This window comes from Ursus americanus, chromosome 2 (genome assembly GCF_024610735.1).
Source record: "Ursus americanus isolate L20-20 chromosome 2, mUrsAme1.1.p, whole genome shotgun sequence".
NCBI classification, from domain to species: Eukaryota; Metazoa; Chordata; class Mammalia; order Carnivora; family Ursidae; genus Ursus; species Ursus americanus.
Window position 1 is genome coordinate 86,236,782 of NC_142128.1, and position 24,197 is coordinate 86,260,978.

The window sequence follows — 24,197 nt, forward strand, 5'->3', positions numbered from 1 at the left end:
CTTTTTTAAAGCCACATAATTTGTCAGTGGTTTAATGGATGAGTTAGTCTGCAAAGATATCACACTATGATCCTATGAGCTTGTCATCAACTTAACCCACCTGACATGATTCAACCAAATTATTCAGCATTCTTGCTCTCGTGTATTTTCAAGTATCATTTTACTTTTACATTTGCTTTTGTTATCCCCATTTCATAGCAGGTTCTTGGGTCGGTTTTCTTCAACCCACCTTAGCTGAATGACTCATTTTGTTGCAGATATTGATGAGTGTGCTTTAGGCGGACACATCTGCCATGCTGGTCAGGACTGTGACAATACCATTGGATCCTATCGCTGTGTGGTCCGTTGTGGAGTTGGCTTCAGAAGAACCTCTGATGGGCTGAGTTGCCAAGGTATAAAAATGGAGTTCCTTGCTTTATCTTCATTATACTAAGAATTAAAACCCTCTGCCTTTTGAATCATTTAGTGTAAACTCAATTTTATAGATTGAGCTTCTTGATGAGGTTTTCGGACGTAATATTCTATGGCTATTTTAAATATTTATAGCACAGTTGTTTTGAATAGTAACATTTGCCTATTACATTTGAGAAAAGAGATTATATAGCACAATCTTAATAGATTCTATTTCATAAAACTTCATAGCATAAGACGACCAGATATTTATTGCAGGATTTTTTTAAAAGATTTTATTTATTCATTTGAGAGAGAGCACAAGTGGCGGGAAGAGGCAGAGGAAGAGGGAGAAACAGACTCCCTGCTGAGCTGGGAGCCTGATGTGGGGCTCGATCCCAGGACCCAGAAATCAGGACCTGAGCCACCCAGCCCTATTGCAGGATTTTTAATAGACTTTATTTTTTAGAGGTTTTAGGTTCACAGCAAAATGGAGTGGCCCCACTGCACCCACTCATGCATAGCATCTCCTACTATCAACATCCTGCACCAGACTGGCAAAATTCTTACCAAGGGTGAACCCACATTGACACATCATTATCATCCAAAGTTCATCGTTTATATTAGGATGCACTCTTGGTGTTGTACACTCTATGGATTTTGAAAAATAATAACATATATTATGGTATCATAGAAATAGCTTCCCTACCCTAAAAATCCTTTGTGCTTTGCCTATCCATCCCTCACTTCCCCCAACCTCTGGCAACCATTGAGTTTTTTTATTGTTTCCATAGTTTTAATTTTTCCAGAATGTCATATAGCATGTAGCCTCTTCAGATTGTCTTTTTTCACTTAATAATACGCATTTAAGTTCCCTCCGTGTCTTTTCATGGGTTGATAACTCTTTTCTTTTCGGTGTTGAATAATATTCCATTGTATTAGTGTACTATAGTTTATTAATACATTCAGCTACTGAAGGATATCCTGGTGCTTCCAGGTTTTAACAATTATGAATAAAGCTTCTATCAGGGTTTTTTCATGGAGGCAAAAATAGTGGATACAAAACTGAGTGCCTGTCAATATTAGAAAAGCGAATGAAATACAGTATATCCACACCATGAACCATTGTGCAGCCATTATAAAGAATGGAATGCAGTTCACTGTTTCCATGGTGAGTTGTTGAGTGAGAACACCAAGAAGTAGAAAAGTCTCCGTAACTTGTGTAGAAAAGATTATGTGGCTAGAAAACAATAACTAAAGATAAAGGAAATGGATGTATATATTTATACAGATATAGATGTGTACATAGAAGAGATATGTTATTATTTATACTAGATTGTCAATGCAGATTGGCTTTGGTGGGCAAGAAGGTAAAAAGCGATAAAGGAAGCCAAGAAAAAAGAAAGAAGAAAAAGCTACACTAAGAAAATATTTTTGAAGTATATGATCACATTTATGCATTTTTATTAACATGCAGATTTTGAAAGATTAGAAGAGCTCATACACCTGAAACTAATATTACACAGTTTGCTAACTAACTGGAATTTAAATAAAAACTTATAAATTTTTTTCAAAATAATAAAAATAATAAAAGAGCTCCAGTAGAAAACAAGTACAAAATAAGACACAGGCAATCTTAAACTTGGGAATGTAAGAGAGGGACATAAAGAGCCTAAATATGGTGATTGTTCCTTTGAAAAAGGTTTGAACAGAAGGAATAGAACAGTAGAGAAGTAGAAGGAACTTGAGATTAGTATAGACCTGAGAGAGGGATTACGTTAGGGTAGGAAAAATTTGTTTATGTCCATTGCGTTATGGGAAAGATGACCATAAGGAGGAAGGACTTTAAAAATGCACATAAGGAAAGAGTGATCAATGGACCCCAGTCCTCATCTCTGTGAGGAAGGAGGAGATGGGCTGCAGAGCTCAAACACTCAAATAGAGGGAGTTTTCTTACATGGGAGAAAATTTCTCTTCCTCTGAAACTAGAAGGAAGGAGAGTTTCAGAAAAGGTACATAAAATAGACAATTGCACACGAATTTGGGGAATTCATGCCTGCAATTTTTTTATACTATGCCCCCTCATGGTGTTGGGAAGATTAATTTGGCAATGACTGTGGACGAGGAGAAATGCTAACGTTGCTGCTGTCAGGCACAATGTGGTCAAGATATGCATCAGGCTAACAGCAGCAAAAATGGGGAAGAGAAGCCAGTTGCAAAAGATACTGCGGAAGACCTTGGCTTTTTTTTTTTCAAACCCTATCTTCAGTATTCTAGTCTGTCAGCAACATTGCGGGCTGAAATTTCCTAGGAACAGACGTGGGAGCCATCTGGTAGGACAGTTAAAGTAGAGGAGTCTTACATCCACATAGGTCCAAGTCACTAGCAAATGTCTACCTTTGAAGAGAGATATGGTCTCCAGCAGTTAACTCAATCAGTTATCTGGCAGATCATATGAGAACAATTGTATTGGATTCATTTTAGGAAAGATCTTAAACATGATAATGATAAAAGATCATTAAAATATTAGACATCTGAAATAAATTAACCCAAGTTTCCTAACAGCATATAATGAAAGTTTTGTTTTATTTAACAGATATTAATGAATGTCAAGAATCTAGCCCCTGTCACCACCGCTGTTTCAATGCCATAGGAAGTTTTCATTGTGGATGTGAACCTGGGTATCAGCTCAAAGGCAGAAAATGCATAGGTAAGAAAAGGGCTTAAGATTCAAAGCAATGACATCTTTGTAACTTCTAGGTATTCGGTCTAACCTGTATGCTGTGTCCCGGGCTGGATTCATACATAGGATACTTCTGTATCCATCGTGTATGTAATCCATGCAAAAACAAAATGGAACCAAATTGTGTCCTTTACAGGTTTCATTTTCCAATTACATAACCATTTTTTAGCATTTCCCTATTGTATTTACTAAATTTTTTCACAGAAGCATAATATATATGGTTACATATTTAGAGTTTTATATTTATATATATACACACATATATGTATGTATGTATAATTTATTTATTTATTTATTTTTCTAAGAAGTAGTAGTGGTTGGTATGGCTACCAGGTATGTGGACTAATTTTTTTTTTTAATTTTTATCCTTCTCTTTTAAAGTAATCTGTTACTCACTTTGATGGATTTAAACACTTTACCCATACACATTGATTATATAATTAGCATCTTTATCCTTAAAATCCAAAGGTATGATGTCTGTAAGAAAGCAGAAGAAATCATTTTCTCAATCTTCATTACCTTTGTTCTTTTATGAAGATGTGAATGAATGTAGGCAGAATGTATGCAGACCAGATCAGCACTGTAGGAACACCCGTGGGGGCTATAAGTGCATTGATCTTTGTCCCAATGGAATGACCAAGGCCGAAAATGGAACCTGCATCGGTGAGTGTATGGCTGTTTGAACGACTGAGATCCACTTGCCATTGACATGCCAAGTAAGGCGTCCATTTTTAAAATTAATGATAAAAGTAAATTTAATCTCACAAGGAAATTTTTCTTTTCTCACAGGTTTTTTACTCCCAGGTTCTAGTGTGTTTGAGCTGTGGGATCCCAGGCTCTATACTAAAACCGTGGAAGCTTACCATTTTGAGCTCCCATCAATTATTACACATTTGCTTTACAGTTTAATATCCACATAAATTAATATTATCTCACATTATGTCTATGAAATTCATTGTCTATATGTTTAGAATTTTACAGGTAGTGAAGAAAAGCTTATACAGATCTATTTAAAGTTCAAAATATTTTATTTTAGAACTAAAGATGCTTTCAATGTCAAATCAATGACCAGACAAATAAATTATATTCTCCCTAAGTTTATTCTTTCTGTGCCAGTCTGCCTTAATTAGCAGAACTATAAAACAAAGATGAAACAGATAGTATTCCTGCTTTCATATCCCTACGATCTACTGGAATAGATTGGCTAATTCCACTTTCCTCACCAAAAGAAAAAAAAATACTATAGTGCAAGGGAGAATGAAATGCCATAAAAGAGGTACAAATAAGATTGTTTGAGAGTACTTGAAAGAATGATCATATCTAATAGATGTGATGGCAGTAGTCACATTTAAATATCGCCTTGAATGGAATGGTAATAATAGATGGACATGGTGGATCAAAGGGAGAGTCCTGTAGAAAGAGAAAAGGGCTAGGCTTGGAGAAAACAGATTAAAATTCATCCTTCCTGGGTGCCTGGGTGGCTCAGTGGGTTAAGCATCTGCCTTCAGCTCAGGTCATGATCCCAGGGTCCTGGAATCAAGCCCCGGATTGGGCTCCCTGCTCAGTGGAGAGCCTGCTTCTCCATTTCCCTCTGTCTCTCCCCCTGCTCATTCTTTCTCTCTTTCTCACTCTGTACTCTCTTTCTCAAATAAATAAATAAAATCTTAAAAAAAAAAAAAACCAACACTGAGGACATGTGGGGTTTGAAGTACTGGTAAAAGATGGACGTGGAGAGGACCAGTCAGCAGCTGGGAATGTGGGGCTGTAGATAAGACACAATGTAGTGCTATTGCTGTAAGTCTACACCAACAAGCTTACTAGAGTCGCTAGTATAAATAAGACAGCCGAAGGTGGAGGGAGTAGAGAGAAGAGGGCTACAAAGCTGAGAACCAAACCCTTTCCACAGTAGGAAGCAAGAGAAGGAAAAAGAGCCAGTTAATAAGTGGCGGAGCTAGAACTTGAACCCAGGTCTCAGCTACTTGGTGAGAAATGCAACCGTTGACAATTCTATAGAGTGTTCATTTTAAATACAATGACTTTAGGTTTTGAAAGAGGAACTATTATACTTTTTATTGCCTCTGTGTCTGTAGATATTGATGAATGTAAAGATGGGACCCATCAGTGCAGATATAACCAGATATGTGAGAATACAAGAGGCAGCTATCGCTGTGTATGTCCCAGAGGTTTCCGGTCTCAAGGAGTTGGAAGACCCTGTATGGGTAAGTTACCAGGAACTCTTACTGAGTAATAAAGCTACTAACATAATTACTTAGCCTTACCAACTCTCTCATCTCAAATATTTTCTTGGGACAATTAGGAAATGTGTAAGTTGGTTTAAATAATTTATAACATAATTTGAATTACTTCTTTAAGATTTCATATTGAGTTCAATTTGCACTGACATTTACAGTGATAACAATCACCATTTAGAGTGCTTACTATACACTACACATATCAGAATGATGTTCCAATATAGTTACCATGACAACTTAATCGTGAAGGTTATCTCATTGATCTCTGTATGCACATGGCATAAATGTTTGCACAAATACATTCTAGTTGAATATGAAGCATAATTGAATGTAATACATAGGTTTAGGCATGAGGGATTAAAATGTGAATACACAATTTAAGTAAATTGATAATTATTAGTTTACCATATATTTAGTGCTTACTATGTGTCATTTCCTGTGCTAAGAATCTCACTCAGTTCTCCCAGTTGCCTGTTTATTTCTATCTTAATTATAACTGAATGTAAATAAGGCAGGTAACAGACAATAGAAGAGATCTGTAAGAAGGTAACCATATGCTTCTTTTTAATTAATGCACTTATAATCAAAAACTGAAAACCGACCTATGAAATTATATTCCTCTTGGAATATTCAAGTACAGCAAAAAAAAAAAAAAAAAAGGTGTGGGCTTTAAATACTGACTTCTGGTTTGCATACTACGCTTTTAAAATTGGTTGCCTTGATTGTCTACTTAATGACTTACAGCAAATTCTCTCATGAAGACTTAGTTCTGTCTTTATGCAGTCCCTAGCCTCGTACTTTGCACAGAGCAAATGTTGAAAGTAATACAATTACTAGAAACACTTTCAAAATAAACACTCTCTAATAGCAGAAGTACATAACATATCATTTTAGTCTTCTGTTTAGATATTGTAATCTATATATAACTTAACATCTTGATTAGTCATAGCAACGACCTAGCAGAATGAATTATGTTTATTTGTTCACTAATTTGACCTGAAGTTGAATGTCAGGCCTAGCACTGGGAAATAAATCAAAGAACAAGGTAGAGCCATTGCCTTAAAGAGATTTAAAATGTTAATTTTAACCTTTGCCTACGAAAATAATTTTTAAAACAAAATTTACTACTTTTATTCTGCTTATTCATGTTGCTGTCTTTCATGCCGCTGTGATAATGAATTAAAGAATTTGTTTTTGTTCTCTGGTTTTCATTTGCTTTTCCAATTTACAGGAAAAGTTGGCACCATATAGTGTATGTTGACCTAGGAATAGGAAGAAAAGTAGCTTTTTTAAAAAAATTTTTTGGACTTTTGAGTTTGTATCTTAGTAAGAAATAATTCTGTCTTAATTTCCTTCTTTTTAAATTTTTGTAAAGAAATGTGCTTGGCTTGATTGCTAAATAATAATTTTGATTCAAAAGAAATAAAAGAAAAATGTTAGTAGTTGTACCAATATTATCACATCTGAAGATTGTAATTGTATGAAACGTTGGAGGTTCCAGTGAGAATGTTGTAATAAAACACAAACTAGAAATGTGATTGAGTCCTTCCCTCCACCCACAGAATTAAGGTCTGCATTAGCTCTGAGCTCTAGTTTTTCTGGGTTCGAGACCACATTTTCCCATATGACCCTTTATGTTTCTACTGTACACGTGAAGCAATCTTCAGGAAAAATCTAGAACCTTTCTATGTATTCATAAATGAATGATTCAAGCTTTCTCTAAAGTTCACAACTGAGAATTTACTGTATTCGTAGCTTTGGAGGGTAACATAATGTCTTCCGTTTGTTCCAGAGACTGATTCTTGATTCCTGTGTTTTGTGTGTATGTGTGTTTTTTTTTCTCTTTTTTATGTATCATGGCACATGAGCAGACATTAATGAATGTGAGCAGGTGCCTAAGCCTTGTGCATATCAGTGCTCCAACACCCCCGGCAGCTTCAAGTGTATCTGTCCCCCAGGACAACTTTTATTAGGGGACGGGAAATCTTGCGCTGGATTGGAGAGGCTGCCTCATTCTGGCACCCAGCACAGTAGCTATAACCTTGCACGGTTCTCCCCCGTGAGAAACAACTATCAACCTCAACAGCATTACAGACAGTACTCACATCTCTACAGCTCCTACTCAGAGTATAGAAACAGCAGAACATCTCTCTCCAGGACTAGAAGGACTATTAGGAAAACTTGCCCTGAAGGCTCCGAGGCGAGCCGTGACACATGTGTAGGTAAATGTCAGCTGTCTTACATTTCCTTTCTGTGGGCTCACGTACGGGCCAGAGGCTAAACATATGCACAGCACCTGTGGTCGTTTGGGTGCCGTGAACGACATCAGATCTCAACTCTGGGATGACCCAAAGTTCCAAGACATTGACTCTGGCACCTAAAACTACTACAAAATTTATTCAAGGAAATGATGTATTTACATGTGTACATTCTGATAATGAAGTGTTTTATAGTGACAGTTTCTCTCTTTGATCACTCCTGAAAGTGTTATTAAATTTAATGCTTTGTAGAAATAAATTTCAGTGGCATTCAGAATATGGTTTTTTTTTAAATAAGAGAATATGCGTATTGCCACATAATACCATCAGATTATGGCCGTACCTGGGTGATGCCAAAGCAGTGGGTTAAAAGTGAAACTTTCAGTGACTCGGTCAACTGTTTGTTCTCTAGGACAACCAAAACAGTGTTGACTGTTGTCCCACACTCCCCGTGGAATTTCTCAGTTTGATTATTTTGTATGTATGTAAATCACTGAAAAGATAATGTGAGCCAGGACAAAATTAAGTTGCTTTCATTGCTGTAAAATATGTGCTTTCAATATCTTTATCTAGACTCATCTACAATTTAATTTGTTTGCAAAAATGAAGTATAATTTCCAACTCAGTAATTGAGACTTTGTTTTCAGTTAAGTTGCAAACATTACCATCTGTCATTCATTTAATTCAATTTTCTCTTGAGTGTCCACAGTTTGCATGCCATTGAGCTATGTGCCAAGAGAAATTAGCAAACACGAATTAGCCCCCCTATTGGGTAGATGACAGAAGAAAGCAAGGAAGAGAGAGAGGAAGGGGGAAGAAAGGAATTTTATTTAAATTTAAAGACCCCTATGCCAACTTCATTTTCTTGCATTTTTCTTAAGTATTCTACACTACACTTATTCTTGCCTAAATATACTTTTGGTTACACATTTCTTATAAACATTTTTAAAATGTCTTCTTCTGACTTCAGTTTTTGTCATTTTTTTTCTACCCTTCACCCCAAGCCCTGTTCCTGCATCATTATCTTCCCAGAGTGCTTCCTATGTCACTCTTCTGTGGACCCAGCCTCCCATATCGGCTGGAGCCCAGACCACTGGATACTTAAACTTTAAACTTTTCTCTTTCAGTCCGTATTTTCCTAGAACTTTTCTGTCTAGGTGTCTTGATGTACCTGAAGGTTAATAAGAGGCACATAGAACCTTCTCCCTGTGATCAGTGTCTTAAAGCCGTCAACAATGCTAGTTCCTTTTACTCCTTGAACTTCAAACATTAATGCATTCATTACCAATTCTCTATCCTGAGTCCATATGGTCAGACGCTACTTAATTTCTAACCCTGTGGACTCCACAATCCTTGCAAGGATGTCAAATATGACTCTCAGCTTGCTCCAGACCATTCTGAACATTGGTAATTTTTCATGCCCACGATTTTGACCTCTTTGTTAGTTAAAACTTTTACCATTTTTAATTGGTGAAAATTAAATTAAATTTAATTAATTAATTTAAATTTGACATGTTATCTTTCAAAGTTTCTTCCAAACAGTCATTCCCACTAAGGGGTTTCATCTCCACTTATCATCCCACTCTCTGACTTCATCTTAGACAAGCTCGTCTCTTCTACCTGTACTCTCCTGCCCCAAACCCTTGTTTATGCTGTGACACATGAATTAAACCATACCCCTCACACTGTACACCATCCAGCTGATTTCTTTTAAATCATCTGAATGTCCCAGTCATTTTAAGAAAGCATCCCTGATTAATAACCCCATTCTCTATTTCTTCATCGCTATCTAAGCTCTGCAGTTTCACAGTAGAGCCTCATAAATGTTTTCTGTGTCCTCGTGTTTATATTACACTAATATTATGTTTATAAGAATTATCTTCCCCAAACCATTGGCTGAGGCAGGTACTATTTCAGAGGACCAGTCTTGGAGAATCTGAAGTGAACTTCCATATCTAGTCAATTACTGGGTGTTTGAGTTTTACCTAGGGGCAGTTATAGGCTTTTAGAAGTATTTCTTAAAATATGGAGAGTATTTTATGGTGTTCATACTAATAAAGAAATTTACACCAAGGTTGCAGACAGCTTTGGAATTATGTTAACGACCAACTTGCAATAAACACCGAACGCCTTAATTAACCATCTGGGGTAGACAACTCACAAAAGATTCAAGTTAACACTATGCAATCTTGTTAGACTTGGGCTAAAATTGGGCTTTTTAAGGAAATGATTCCAAAGCTTAACAGGAGAAATGAACATTGCATTGCCTCTGAATGCAGAAATCACACATGGGTCCACTTTGAAATTCATACTCTGGGAAGAGTGAACTGACTTCTTGGAGTTCCACATCATTGACATTTCTGTGATGATTTGGGGTGGAAGCAGATTGTAAAGGGAAAAAGTAAAAATAACACACAAGTTGTGGAATAAATGCTTTGGTTCACAGTGGGGCAAAAACAGTAACAAATATTTGATGAGTGTTCATCATGAACGGATTTTGAATCTTCGCAATTATATTCTGAGCATATGCAAAACACCATGAACACATCCCTTTGCTCTGAGTCACCCACCAGTTTTCACCTTGTCTTCTCTTGACCCCCAGCCTATAGCACTCCTGCTCCCACTTCACATCACATTCTCTCTTTATTCTTCCACTGATTCATGGGACTCTGCACTAATTCTAACATTAGTCTGAGCAAAACACAACTGGGATAAGAGATCTGAAGCACCCCAAATCACATCCTTTATCCTGAAAGCAAATAGCAATTAATTTTTATTTATCACCCATTCTCCTCTCCGTTTTATTGCTACTTTCTTGGCTTTGTTTAATAGCAGATAGGTAGCTCTTTATTGTAAAATGCTTTCCCATGTATTACAATGTATGAACCTTCCAACAAATCTCTGCAGTAGAGAGATCGAATTGAGTCCTTGTGACAAAAGAATTGACTGAGATCTTGAGAAGTATAGTGGCCTGCCCAAGGTGTCACAGCAACTATAGATACATAGTTGCCATTGGTACTTTACAATATGAAGTTTGATGAATATTCTTATCACAAAATTAAAAACACCTCCACTTGATATCTCTGTATGGGAAAGCAATGCATGGATGTTGGGAGCAGGTGCAGGGAGAGAGAGAGAGGTGACTAGAATTTAAATAAAATAAAATCTAACATTCCTTGTTGCAACTAACCTCAATAGAAACTTTGTCTTTTTGGTAAATTCTACTCTTCTGTCAAGAGTTTAGTACTTTGGTGATTTAGGATCTTGTACAAATCTGTTTCATCTGCCATCCCAGGCTTGCTTAACTAATATAGAAATTGGCCAGTTTGGGGCTTCAGCTCATATGCAGTCACACACAGAAGAGATGTTCATATTTTATAAAATAGTACAGTTAACATTGGACTCCATTAAAAACAGATCCTGATATAAAACAGTTCTGAGCACGTTTAAACACGTGAGTGTAAAATCACCAAGAAGTTTTTCTATCGCATATCAACAACTTGTGTGTAATTGGTTCTGTCATCGTTTCTGCCTTTGTTTTGCATGGTTATACACCCTGCTTTCTTTCTGCACAGATATCGATGAATGTGAAAATAGAGACGTTTGCCAGCACGAGTGTAAAAATACCTTTGGGAGCTATCAGTGTATCTGTCCGCCTGGCTATCAACTCATGCTCAATGGAAAGACTTGTCAAGGTGAGAAAATGTTGGGATGTTTATTGCTGCGACCTGACTTAAAACCAACGTAGGAGAGTAGGAGAAATTAAATGTCTTCTTTTTTTTTTTTAATATTCTCCTAGTTGCTTTCTCTTCCTTCTCATTTCCATTGGTCATATTTATCATTGCTTTTGTAAGTAGGAGAACTGGAGAGAAAGCAGTTAGGCAGAGGGAAATAGTTGAGAATCATTTTTGGTGTAGTCTTATAGAAGGAGCAAGAATGTCTAAACTAGTTCATGTTATATATTTTTAAAACTAAGTGGGAATAGACCTCTTCAAATGTCTTTTCAAAATTCAGCCAAGGTGGAAGATGAAATAGGAAGAGAGATCAGTACATTTACTCCAGTATTAGGCATTATTTTATTTTTTGTCTTGACCAACCGTGGGTAAATGATTAAATGATCTATTCTTTCAATCTGCAAATAATGTGAAACAGTCACGGGCTAGCATTGCAGAATGCAAAAGATTTAAACAAATGAATAATATAGTCTCTTCCCTTTGATATCTTAGTCCAATGGAAACAGACATGTAAATAAAAGCATAATATACAGGGTTGTAGGTACTACAACAGAGTTTTGGACTGTGTAGTAACAGTAGAAAGAAAAAAACTATCAACTCAATATTAACCTCTTTACACAAAAATGTGAAAGGGGTATTTTGCTTTGATAAGGTATATTATGTTGCAATGCATACTTAGATCAAAAAGAAGTAAGAACTTATATAAATCTTGAAAATCTCTCAAGAATCCTCCTCAATTTTGTGGTCAAAATCAGAAGTTATACAGGCATTAACAAGCCTCTGAATTTTATTAATTTCTGTCACGTACAACCTGTATCCTTTTCTAAAGCATATCAAATAAAATCTTCAAAAGAGTGCTTTATCAGTAGCAATCAACTTTAGATTAAATTTGCCCTCTCTGGGAGATTCACAGAAGACTTGCTAGGATGCAGGTCACGGAAAGGGCACTCCAGGAAGCAAGACCTGGAAGGGGGATGGGGTCACCTGAGTTCCATGAGCTTCTACCTGTCCCACACCCACTTACCTGATCCCTCCCTGAGAGCCCTCACCGGACCATCTGAACTGGAAAAGTAAAGTGAACACCATAATAACCTTTACTCCCAGCCATCCGTCACAAATGCGTGTTAAGAACTTACCCTATGCAGAACTTTCTACTGAGATTTGAAGTATGAGAATAATACGCTGACGTTATAGTCATGTTTTTCCAAAGCAATTATTAACTCATTTTAATCAGCAATACAGATAATAGACTACAAATAATAAAGCACTATAGATAAAAAAAACTAATTCTTGGAGTGATGATGTGAGCATGAATGTTCTAGAACAATCAAGAACAAGGGTAGGACTTGATCACAGATCTCATAATGTCTTGAGTGGTCCTTTGTGTCTCCTGTCACGCTGTGAACACCAGGGTCATTGTACTGTGGCAGTATAGTGTGAGGTGAGGGCATTTACACTGTCCACACTTTATAACTTTCTTCAGGTGATCATCCCAAGAATCCTCTCAAGAGGTGGCAATGCCCAACATTAACACTACACTTCCTGTGAGTGCACCAGGCACCAAGGAAGGAAGCATTTGGAACAACCAACCGAACTACAAAACCCCTTAGCCAGATTTTTAAGTGTTATATGATGTCATATCCTCATTAGAGGATTTTTCTTTTTTTCTAAATGATGCCAGTTTGTTCCTTGATTGCCCTTGCCGCTCATTCGGTTCAAACGTTTTTCAACTTTAAGTTGTGCTTCAGAGAGTGAAAAATAATGTGGACAAATCAGAAACAGGTGTCACTTGAAATGTTTGCAATTTAAATGAGTTACATATTTTTGTGGTTTTTAAAGAAGACTTGAGAGAAAACAATTACATCTTTTAAAGCAGTCTTTAATCTGAAGAATAACTTGGAATCTTTTTATAGCTTTAGGAAGTGTTTTGGGCATTTATGAGAGGAAAAAAAGTTGATTTTTCATTTACATGTGCATTTTTGAAGCTTTATACATTAATGATAAAAATGTCAGTGACAAAAAGGAAATTTAAGTGAATTTGACATTGAACAAGGACAGAGACTCTTGTCAAAAGTGGAAGTCAGCAGACTACAAAATGAAAAACAAAAAACATGACCGATCTTGATTTGCCCAAGAAGTGGAGAGGAGAAACTAAAAGATCTGTATGCTAATTGTAAGCACTCCCCCAATCTAATTCTGAATATTTAGAAACACTTTATTGGCATTGCATTTGAAATGAGTGTTCTAATCTATCCAAGTTTTTAAAAAGTAATCCATAATGTTATCAAGAATCTAAATTATTCTCTCTATAAGACAAATGTTTCAAGTATGTTTATCCTAAATTATTGTTAATGTATCCAGAAGCACTTGGTTAAATGCATTCATATGTTCTAAAGCTATTAATATAAAAGTTTTTCAGCTCATCTTGGTAATCTTTTCTTGTAGAATATTTAGATTATAAAATGCCTATCCTTTAATTTCTACCATAGTGATTTTCTTATAATATTTAATAAAAACCAGACATCCTCACATTGTCAGCTAACAGAAGACAGCATGATTTCTCCATCTTTTCTGGCTTCTCTTTTTAAGACCATGCAGTAGACTAAATGAGTAGAGTGAATGCTTATAGGGTGCTTAAGCCTGAGGAGATAGTTACAGACAGAAGGAAGGCCACCTTCCAGAAGCTCAAATATTTAAGAAAGCTTTTCAGTGGTAAGTGTTTATTATTATGGAACTAAAGGCAAAACTTTGAGTATTAGATTTTGATATATTTTTGTAGACTCATATTCAGCCATTGGAAATCTGTGATAAGATAGCTACTCCTATTATGCATGTGTCCAGATTCTGGTCTCCATGCCACCATTTCCATGGGCCCCTGCAGCCCACTGGCCTAAATGGGCCTGCAGGAATTCACCATAAAAATTAGAGCTAAAATGAAAATTGGTGGATAAGTGTGAGGGAATGTTTTTTATGAGAAAAAAAAATAAGGCTAAGTGAATTTCTTTCACATTTTCCTAAAGGTCTTTTCACTTCATTCTGAGACAATCTCATTTTGCCAAGTAGATAACGCCCCTCTGACAGATAAAATCATAATTAGAACTTGGTTCACGGAGACAATAGGCAAAATTTAACTGAAATATAAATTTGTGTCACACTATGTTGTATTCCTGTAGGAAAATTAGTCCTAATAGAAAACTAGTCCTAGAAAGCACGTTATGTTATTATCAGCACATTTAAGTAAGTAAAAAGTCAAGTAAGTGATTTAGTCTTTATCCCTCTAGCTTAATGTCTTTTTACTTTGTGCAAACTATTAGCAACTTTAAAGTAAATAATTACACTGTTATTTCCTTAGAAAATAGAATATATTTGGAACCAAATCTAAAATGCTCATTTTTGAGACAGAAATGATAAATAATTCAGAAATAAAATTTAACATTTATTGTCCATCATTAATATACTGTCTCTTGGAACTGCTTCTCTCCTTTCTCTTTTTTCGATAGCAATATTTCAAGTTACATAAGAATTCACAGAAGAACCTACAACTTTAACCCAAGTCCAACATACATAGCATTATGCAGATACCAAATTACTTACTACTATGAAATGATACAATAGTTTCACTTGCCCATTGGTCTCAGCACTGATTCCATGATGAAAGTCCATTTGACCTTTAGGTCCTACCTCTGCAGAGAACTGATTTGGGCCCAATTAGTTGTAATTGTTCCCTCCTGTGCATCAGGACCTATGTTTATTCAAATACTAAAGAATGAGGAGTATTACAAGTGCCTATATGCAGCCAATTGGCTTAAGACTTTAAAATAAATAGTCTTCAATTTTTTGCTTGCCTACTCCAAAAGAATTTGAAACCTTATACTTCATTCATACTTTTTAAAACTGACTTCTAAAGTTTCTTACCGTATTTGAATTGTTGTAAAGGTTATGAATTCTGGCTTTGATGTACCTGTGCTTTAAATATATTTTCATCAATACTTTGGAGCTGTAGATAACCCTGTTAAAATGGGGAATGATCACTATATAATTTAAAAGTTTGTAGTGGTTGTTACACCAACCAACTTGACTGTCAGAAAAAGTCTAAGGTCATTGTTCTGTTCAAGTAAAAGTGTTAGTAAGTGTTCCCATCACAACCAGCTCACTTCTGCAATCTAATTTAAAATAGAGAGCTCAGACCATTGGTTTGTAGCCATGATAAAATAAGGCCTGCCACCATCAATACAAATAACCAGTTTTCTCACCCTTCATATGTTCCTTGAAGCATTTTGCACCCAAGTATCATAAAGATTCTAGGGATTAGTGGAAACCTTTCTTTTGTAAAGCAGAAGGATATAAAATGGGAATGGGGACAGGAGAACTCCAGGCCACAGGAAGTTCTCAGGCAGAGTGCTTATAGGAAGGAGAACTTATGGGAAATAAGTTTCTGGATGAAAATGATTCCATGAAATATTTGCCTGCTGTCATACTGCTGGAAAGCTTCCATGCATCACCAAGGGAATAAAGGTACCACAGTTGGAAATGATTGCTCTAAAATACGGTTCTTAATGTTAGGATCTCAAAATCCCTTAAAAATTTTGTAGAATTCTATGGATCCTCTTTCCAGAAAATCCTTCATCTCAGTGTTGTGCTCTCTGTCTCCCCATTTGTCTCTGTCCCTGTCTGTCTCTATCACACACACACACACACACACACACACACACACACACACACACTCATACATGCACACACAAAAAGATTTTCATTTAAAAATCCCCTGATGCTCGAATATGGACCCTAAGTTTAAAATCTGAAAAACATTCATTTTCAGAAAGCTCGGAAAAAGTTTCTTTTAGCTCCATCTTGATGTTTCTTAATTATAGTGATTTAAGTGTGTTTTTATTTAACAACTTTGTATAGAAAACAACAAAATAAACAGCATTTCATTTGCTTTTCCCCCCAGTAACCAAGGGGGAGCTATGACCCTGGAGAGCACATCCCACCCCCATAACCCCTGAGGATGGATTCTCCACAGTTTAGATTTGATTAAACTTGGATTATGGTTCTTGGGTCGCTCATTTCATCCTGGTTTGTTTGGTTTTTTTCCTAGATTCTGTCTCTCTCCACAAGATCTGACTGACTTGAATTTATAACTTGACTCCTTTAATTTCCACTACCCTACCTGTCACTCAACATTTTGAACTTATGAAACAAAATACCAGGAAGGATCACTCACATTTTAAAGAGGTTCTTCACTTTACAGAAAGGTTTACAAGTGTCCTTTAAATTTTTAGCTTGTTTCTCATGAATTTAAAGTATTATTTGCTTTACAAAACGCCAATGCACTCTATTTTCCAAATATAAAAAACACCAGAGTTCTTAATAGCTTCCCTTCTATCTTCATAGCTTTTATTTTTCGATGTCCTTTCACAAATGTTAAAAATTATCCTCAAAGCAATATGGGAAATAGCACACCAGGTATCAGGATCCCCATTTTGTGGTTGAAGAAGCTTAGGTATGGCTGCCAGATTCATTCATGGGGATTTGCTATTCCCGTCAAATATCCACAACACCTGCTCTCGTGGCCGCTCTGACCCGAGTTGCTGACACTGCGTGTTCCTTGTGCTGTCGCTAGATGTTGATGAGTGTCTGGAGCAGAGTGTGCGCTGTGGACCGAATCGCATGTGCTTCAACATGAGAGGAAGCTACCAGTGCATCGATACCCCCTGTCCACCCAACTACCAACGGGATCCTGTTTCAGGGTATGTCTTACCTTCTCTTCTCAGAAATACTTTTGAAAAGCTTTCTCTCCTCAACCAACAAACTCTGTTGTTGCATGTAACTCACAGGAAGTCAATAACCCCAGGGGTATATGGCGTTGCAGTGTGTTCCTTCCTCAATGAACGGGTATGAAATGAGCTCATCCTGCAGCAGCCACTGTAGCCTAAACTATCACTGTGGGCTGCCAAGGTTTTCCCGGAGCGTCTCCCCAGTATGTAATCCACCATGCCACATCTAGAATTCTGCCTCAGCAAGTGAGCATTTTATGGGGTGATAGAACCTGACCCCCTTTGACATTTCCTGGTTTCCGTTTGTGTTGCCTCAGGGCTTTAAGGGTTCTCAGCACTTAGAGCATTCCAAGAAGTACCTTGGCTGTAATCGTGATGACTCACCATGACTCCGTGAGAGAATGGAGATGAGCAAGGATGAGTCAACAGTCTGCCTGCTTGTATATGGTCTTGCTTACATTCCCTGCTGTCTGAAACACTATCTTTTCTGGGTTCTGAATAAACTACTCTTCTATTTTTTCCCTCCTCTTACAGAAATGTCATACCCTGTTCAGGTACCAAGTCAGCGGGGTGCTCGAAAACAGAGATAATGGTGATTATGAATAGAACCTGCTAATAAGAAGGTGGTTCTGAAACCGAATGCTGGTTGGAGCTCACACTTTGTTTGTCCTCTCAGCAGTGACTACCACATTACTGTGACATGATCAAGTGTGGACTGCCCTGGATCCAGCAAAAACCTATTCATAATTGCTTTAGGCGGAATAGGAAGGGAGTAGGAAGGGGAGGGAGAAACTTAAAAATATTGACTTAAGACACATCCAAAAATGCTATGACTGAAGAATCCATATCTGCAGAAAATGCTCCTTTGTGCATTTTTTAAAATTTTTACTCTCCATTACTAGTGATTTCTAGCAGACAACTTAAAAGTCATGATGCTTCAAAAACAGCCAATGTGGGCTCTGAAAAAAGAAAATATAGTATTTTTAATCTAAAATAATGTGGAAAACAAATACAAAAGGAAGAACATTTTCCCCCCAGGAATTTTAGTTGACCTTTTATTCTTTTTAGGAAAATAAACCAAATATCAATGAATTCTACTCAGCTTTCAGTCTTACGACAGATGTTATAATTTAAAAATAGTTCATATTCATCTCTTTAAAAACTACTTGTTTCCAGTATATGTACAGATGCTTCTATTTCCAAAACTAACTTTTCATTTTAAAGATACTCTTGTGGTACTTGTACTTACTTCAGTGGTTCAGAAACTTCTGATCTTACTGCAACCGAGAGATAGATATTTGACTCTAGACCAGCATGCTCTCATAGGCACCTGGCATCTGGTTTGAGTTAGTGGCATAGCACATGGGGTGGGCCTATTGCTCTCACAGTCAGACTGTCTACTGCCTTTAATGCCTAAAAGTTGTCATGGATGATGGTCACCTGCCTCATGCCCTCTCCTGCTTCCAAGCCAGATAATAATATGCACTTCATGTGTTTATTTTGTCCTTAGGTTCTGCCTCAAGAACTGTCCACCCAATGATTTGGAATGTGCCTTGAGCCCATATGCCTTGGAATACAAACTTGTCTCCCTCCCATTTGGAATAGCTGCCAATCAAGATTTAATCCGGCTGGTAGCATACACGCAGGATGGAGTGATGCATCCCAGGACAACTTTCCTCATGGTAGATGAGGAACAGACTGTTCCTTTTGCCTTAAGGGATGAAAACCTGAAAGGAGTGGTGTACACAACACGACCATTGCGAGAACCAGAGACCTACCGCATGAGGGTTCGAGCCTCATCCTACAGTGCCAATGGGACCATTGAGTATCAGACCACATTCATAGTATATATCGCTGTGTCTGCCTATCCATACTAAGAAGCTCTCCAGAGCCTAATCCACATATTTAAACTGCATTAATCATGGGAATCAAGTCCCCTTCCCGATTACCATCTCCTGAACAGTTGCAATCTTGGCAACTTGAAAATGGTGCTATGCTCTGTTTTGTGTGCCTTCCTTGGTACTCCTGAGGTATTTTCATGATCCCACCATGGTCGTATCTTTGGGTAAGGTCTAGAAAAGTCACTTATTATTTTTCTTTATTTATTACACTGGAGCAGTTACTTTCCAAAGATTATTCTGAACATCTCACAGGAGGACATATCAGTGATGTTTTATGGTAGCATAGTAGCTAAGATCACTTATCTTAAAAAAAAAATGAAAACAAAAATAATTCACTCGAAGCCAAGTGGATATTTGACCATCTGGCCATTTTTAGAATAATAAAACTGGTTGCTATGTGTTTTGATCAAAGCTTATTCAGTAACTTATTAAGATGCTTTTTTTTTTTTAAGTATTGATACTTTATAATGGGACTTCTACACCTATTTTCACCTTAAGGGAAAAAAGAAACACCAGTCAGTTTAGAAATATAGTACGGCTTCTAGAATGTTTCTTTGATACCAAATAGTGTTCACGTGGACTGACCATCTAAAATAAGGATATTATTTTCAGTGATTTTGTGAAATGAGCTGAACCACTTATGATAATAGAAAAAAAATACTGCTTCGTCCTCAGATGATTGTTCATGGCATGGATCTTTGATATAACCTTCCTTCCGGTTAGCTCCGTAACTTTTACACTCCAGCATTTTATTTTCCAGTCAAGTGGAAGCAACTTTTACAAATACCAATGGAATAGTTTTCTTTGTTTTTCTTAAAAATCTTATATGTTCAAATTAGCATAAATATTGAACGTCAATACACTGTACATGGTGGTAACAGACTCTGGAAGCAATTGCCAAGATGTATTCTATTTTTATGAAATGTATATATATTACCTTGGTGTATTTTCTATATAATATCTTGATGGACTCTTATATAAAATTATTTTATAAAACAAAAACCAATGTTACCGTCAAACCAGCCTGAATAAAATTTTCACATCCCTTTTCTTAACCTTTTTGAAAATTTAAAATTTGTTTCCTTATAGCTATGCTGAGTGTTAAGATTTATAGTCACACATACACACACTTATCTGCTTATATTGTACATACGTAGCCTGACTGAAACAGACTTCAAATGGATTCTCTGAACTGGATCTGGGCTAACTTTAATTGGTTCTGCGATATAGTTAGATTTAATGGTATTAATAACCTGTCTCAAGTGGTAAAGTGAACTCTGATTGTTCATGGGCTGCAGTGCCAGAATGTGCTTACATTCTCACCAGTGGGCATTTCTGAGCAAGAAATAGTTGCTTGCTTGTAAGTACACTGGAGAACATGGAGAAAGAAAATAATGAGTTGAGGGCTTTAAATTCTCTACTGAAGTTCTGCAAAAAGGATATAAAGTTGAATGCTGATCTGAAGGAAACCCTTATTTCCTAGAACTGCAGTGCCAAGTTTTCTGAAAACCAAAGGTCTAATTCTGACAGTGACTGGATGACAATACAAATTTAGTTCCTAATCTCACAGGTTCTCTGGTGTTCAAGTTTGAGCACTGATTGAAAAGGAAGTATGATGGGGCACCTGGGGGGCTCAGTCAATGAAGCATCTGCCTTCTGCTCAGGTCATGATCCTGGGGTCCTGGGATCAAGTCCCACATCGGGCTCCCTGTTCCGCGGGAGTCTGCTTCTCCCTCTCCCTCTGCTGCTGTCTCTCCTGCTCTCCCTCTCTGTCAAATAAATAAATCTTAAAAAAAAAAAAAAAAGGAAGAAAAGGAAGTATGCCCCCATAATCTGGGAAACAGACATAGGAGCAGATTCTGATGAAGCTGGAAACCTTGAACTCCAACTCTGATGTGTTTTCTCTGCCAACAGAAACAGCCCTTCCTCTCTGTCTGAGGAAGTTAGTCTTCTTCGTCTAAACAACCTGTAATGGCCTCTTGTGAAGCCCTCGCAAGAGACTCTGAACCTTCTCAGGACCAACCCTTCTCACTTTTCATTGCTTCTAGATCTATAACCAGATCTATGTCTTTAGAATTCAATAACAAAACAAAAATGCAGCTTGTATTTTGGGTTTTTTTTTGGTAATTCCTATTTACTGTATTTTTTAAAGTAACCACCTACAACAGATTTTTTTAACCTGGTCCTTTACCACAAGTAGTTTGAGAAGCACTGCAGGATACCCAGAACAAAAATTATAACCTCTTGCTTCGCAGAGAAGAATGCTTAAGTTCAAAAAAATGAAATAAGTTGCTGCAGAGCCAATCACTGGTGGGGAATGGAGAGCTAGGGTTCGGATCCAGGCCCACTAACTACGAAGCCATACCACTTGTCAATATTTTCAATAAGGAAACTCCTCTCAGCCTCTTCAGAAACGTCTGCTTACATCCAAGCATTATAATCGCAGCGTGAACACGCACCGCAACTCCCCAGGTTGCCGCTTTGACAAAATAGCTTCCCAGCCGCCACTAACCCGGGACCTCATCTCTGGACATCAGTGTAGCTGCAGTTATCACTCATCCCTGAAAATCATCAATGGGAATTCAGCTATTAGCATTCCGGGGCTCTGACTTGACATTTGAGTAACACTAATTGACTCCCCCCATGAACCGGAAAGAATGAGATTTCATGCCACTTTAAAAATTCAGCACTCTAGCTTTCCTGCCCTGGAGACTGAGGTTTTAAAATCATGATTAGGTCAACTAAAATCAAAAAGACTGAACATTTAACTGGTTATTTATCTGAAAGTTGTCAGGACCTGAAATATTTTTGTTCTCACAATATACAAGGATGACAGATGGATTGGCTAAATTTATATAAAAGTGGCCCAAGGTTTACAATTAAATTCAAAGCTATCCATAGAAATCATTCATATATTTATTTATTCATTCAAAAAGTATATGTCGCTGGGGCACCTGCGTGGCTCAGTCAGTTAAGTGGTTAAGCCTAGGATCCAGCCCAGTGTTGGGCTCCCTGCTCAGCAGAGAGCCTGCTTCTCCCTCTGCCCCTCCCCCTGTTCATGCTCTCTCTCTATCTCTCTCTCAAATAAATAAATAAAATCTATGGGGGAAAAAGGTGTATGTCAGATGTTTAATATGTACTGGGCTTACTGATAAACACGAGGAATACAAAAAATTTGAAGATACATAGAGCCCAGTGAGAATTCACATGGAAAAATGAACTATAATTCAATATAATAATTATAATAAAAGTCTGTTCAAAGTGCAATTGGCCCTAGACAACCAACCAGTCATTTATTTTCTGTCTCTATCGATTTACCTTTTCTAGATCGTTCATATAAATGGAATTATATAATATGTGGTCCTTTACATTTGGCTCTTTCCCCTTAGCATAATCTTCTTGAGGTTCACCCATATTACCAGTATTTCGTTCCTCTTTATTGCTGAATAGTATTCCGTTGTGTGAATGCACCACTTTTATTCATCTATTTCTCAGTTTCCAGTTTGGGACTATTACGAATCATAATGCCATAAGAATTTACATGTATACCTTTGTGTGGACATAGGTTTCCATTTCCCTTGCATAGATACCTTGCATTCCCAAGAACCTAGTAATTTTACGCCTAGGTGTCTATTCAAGAGATGTCCACATTAAAGACTTAGATGTAAATTTATGTTTAAATTTGAAAGAAATTGTCAGACTATTTTTCAAAGTGATTGTACCATTTATATTCTTGTCAGTAATATATGAGGATTCTAGTTTCTCCATTTCCTCACCAACACAAGTTATTATCTATTCTAGTGAGCATTGTAATTTGCATTTCCCTACTGACTAATGATGTTGAACATTTTTTTTTCATAAGCTAATTGATGATTTGGATATCTTTTTTGACAAGGTATCTATTCAAATATGTTATCCATTTTGAGTTGGGCTATTTGCCTTCTAACTCTTGTGTTGTAAGAGTTTTTTTATATGTTCTAGATATAAGTTCTCTGTCAAATATCTGATTTGAAAATATTTTTTCCAGTCTGTGGTTTATCTTTCCATTTTCTTAATAGTTTCTTTTGAAATACAAAAATTTTGATTTTCATTAAGTCTGATTTATAGATTTTTCAATGGATTATGCATTTGATGTTGTAGCGAAGAAGTCTTTGTCTACATTAAGGTCACAAAGATTTTTCTCCTATATTCTTCTAAAGCTTTTAGAGTTTTAGCTCTTCTATTTAGATTTATAATACATTGATTTAATTTTTGTGTATGATAAGAGATAAAGGTCTAAATTCATTGTGTTGCCTATGGACATCAAGTTGTCCTAGCACCATTTTTGAAAAGGCTAACCTTCTCATTGAATTGTCTTGGCATCATTGTCAAAAATCAATGGGTAGTAAGGAGGGCACGTATTGCATGGTGCACTGGGTGTTATACGCAACTAATGAATCATCGAAACTTGCATCAGAAACCAGGGACGTACTGTATGGTGACTAACATAATGTAATAAAAAGACATTAAAAAGAAAAAAAATCAATTGACTAAAAAATAATTACTACGGCTTTATAGTAAGTTTTGTAAACTAGGAATGGAAGTCCTCTTTTTTTTTTCCTTTTCAAGATTATTTTGACTATCTTGGGTTTCTTACATTTCCATATAAATTTTAGGATCCGCTTGTCAATTTCTGGAAAAGAGCCTTGAGATTTTGACAGAGATTATACTTGAATCTGTAGATCAAGTTGGGGGGATAAAAACTCTTCCTGAATCATAGACAAATGGTTGCAAACATAGATTCTGGAGTCAGATGAACAGTCAGCTTCATTTCCTACAGCATAATCTTGGGCAAGTTAATCTCTAAACCTCAGTTTCTGTATCTTTAAAATGGGGGTATTAACAATACCTGCTTCTACTTCTTTAGAATCAAAAGATACATTTTCTCTGGAGCCCTTAGCACAGTGCTCCTTAATAGCTATTGTTACCATACTGTCATTTCTTATTCTGCCAGGAAGTATGTAGGCACTAGAGGTAAAGAGTTACAAGTTGAACAAGTCTCTTAAAGACTGGGATTGCCCTGGGTTCTGTGTTTTTGTTGCTTTTTGGGTAGGAGTGTAAGAAGATAGCATTGGTGTTGATGGGGGACAGGGAGAATGAATC

General features: G+C 36.7%; 1 protein-coding gene across 2 annotated transcripts in view; it reads left to right on the plus strand.

The window, feature by feature from the left end:
- Positions 1–20,106, plus strand: part of HMCN1 (hemicentin 1) — a 467,939-nt gene extending 447,833 nt beyond the window's left edge. The window contains exons 100-107 of one of the 2 annotated variants that reach the window (XM_045811326.2): positions 258–392; positions 2,987–3,100; positions 3,671–3,796; positions 5,224–5,352; positions 7,257–7,607; positions 11,219–11,338; positions 17,001–17,127; positions 18,665–20,106. In XM_045811326.2, the coding sequence (XP_045667282.2) occupies positions 258–392; positions 2,987–3,100; positions 3,671–3,796; positions 5,224–5,352; positions 7,257–7,607; positions 11,219–11,338; positions 17,001–17,127; positions 18,665–19,031 (1,469 nt within the window). In that variant the 3' untranslated portion in view covers positions 19,032–20,106. The remainder of the gene's footprint in view (positions 1–257; positions 393–2,986; positions 3,101–3,670; positions 3,797–5,223; positions 5,353–7,256; positions 7,608–11,218; positions 11,339–17,000; positions 17,128–18,664) is intronic. The other variant, XM_087858478.1, reaches the window with a different exon arrangement.
- Positions 20,107–24,197: the final 4,091 nt, after the last annotated feature.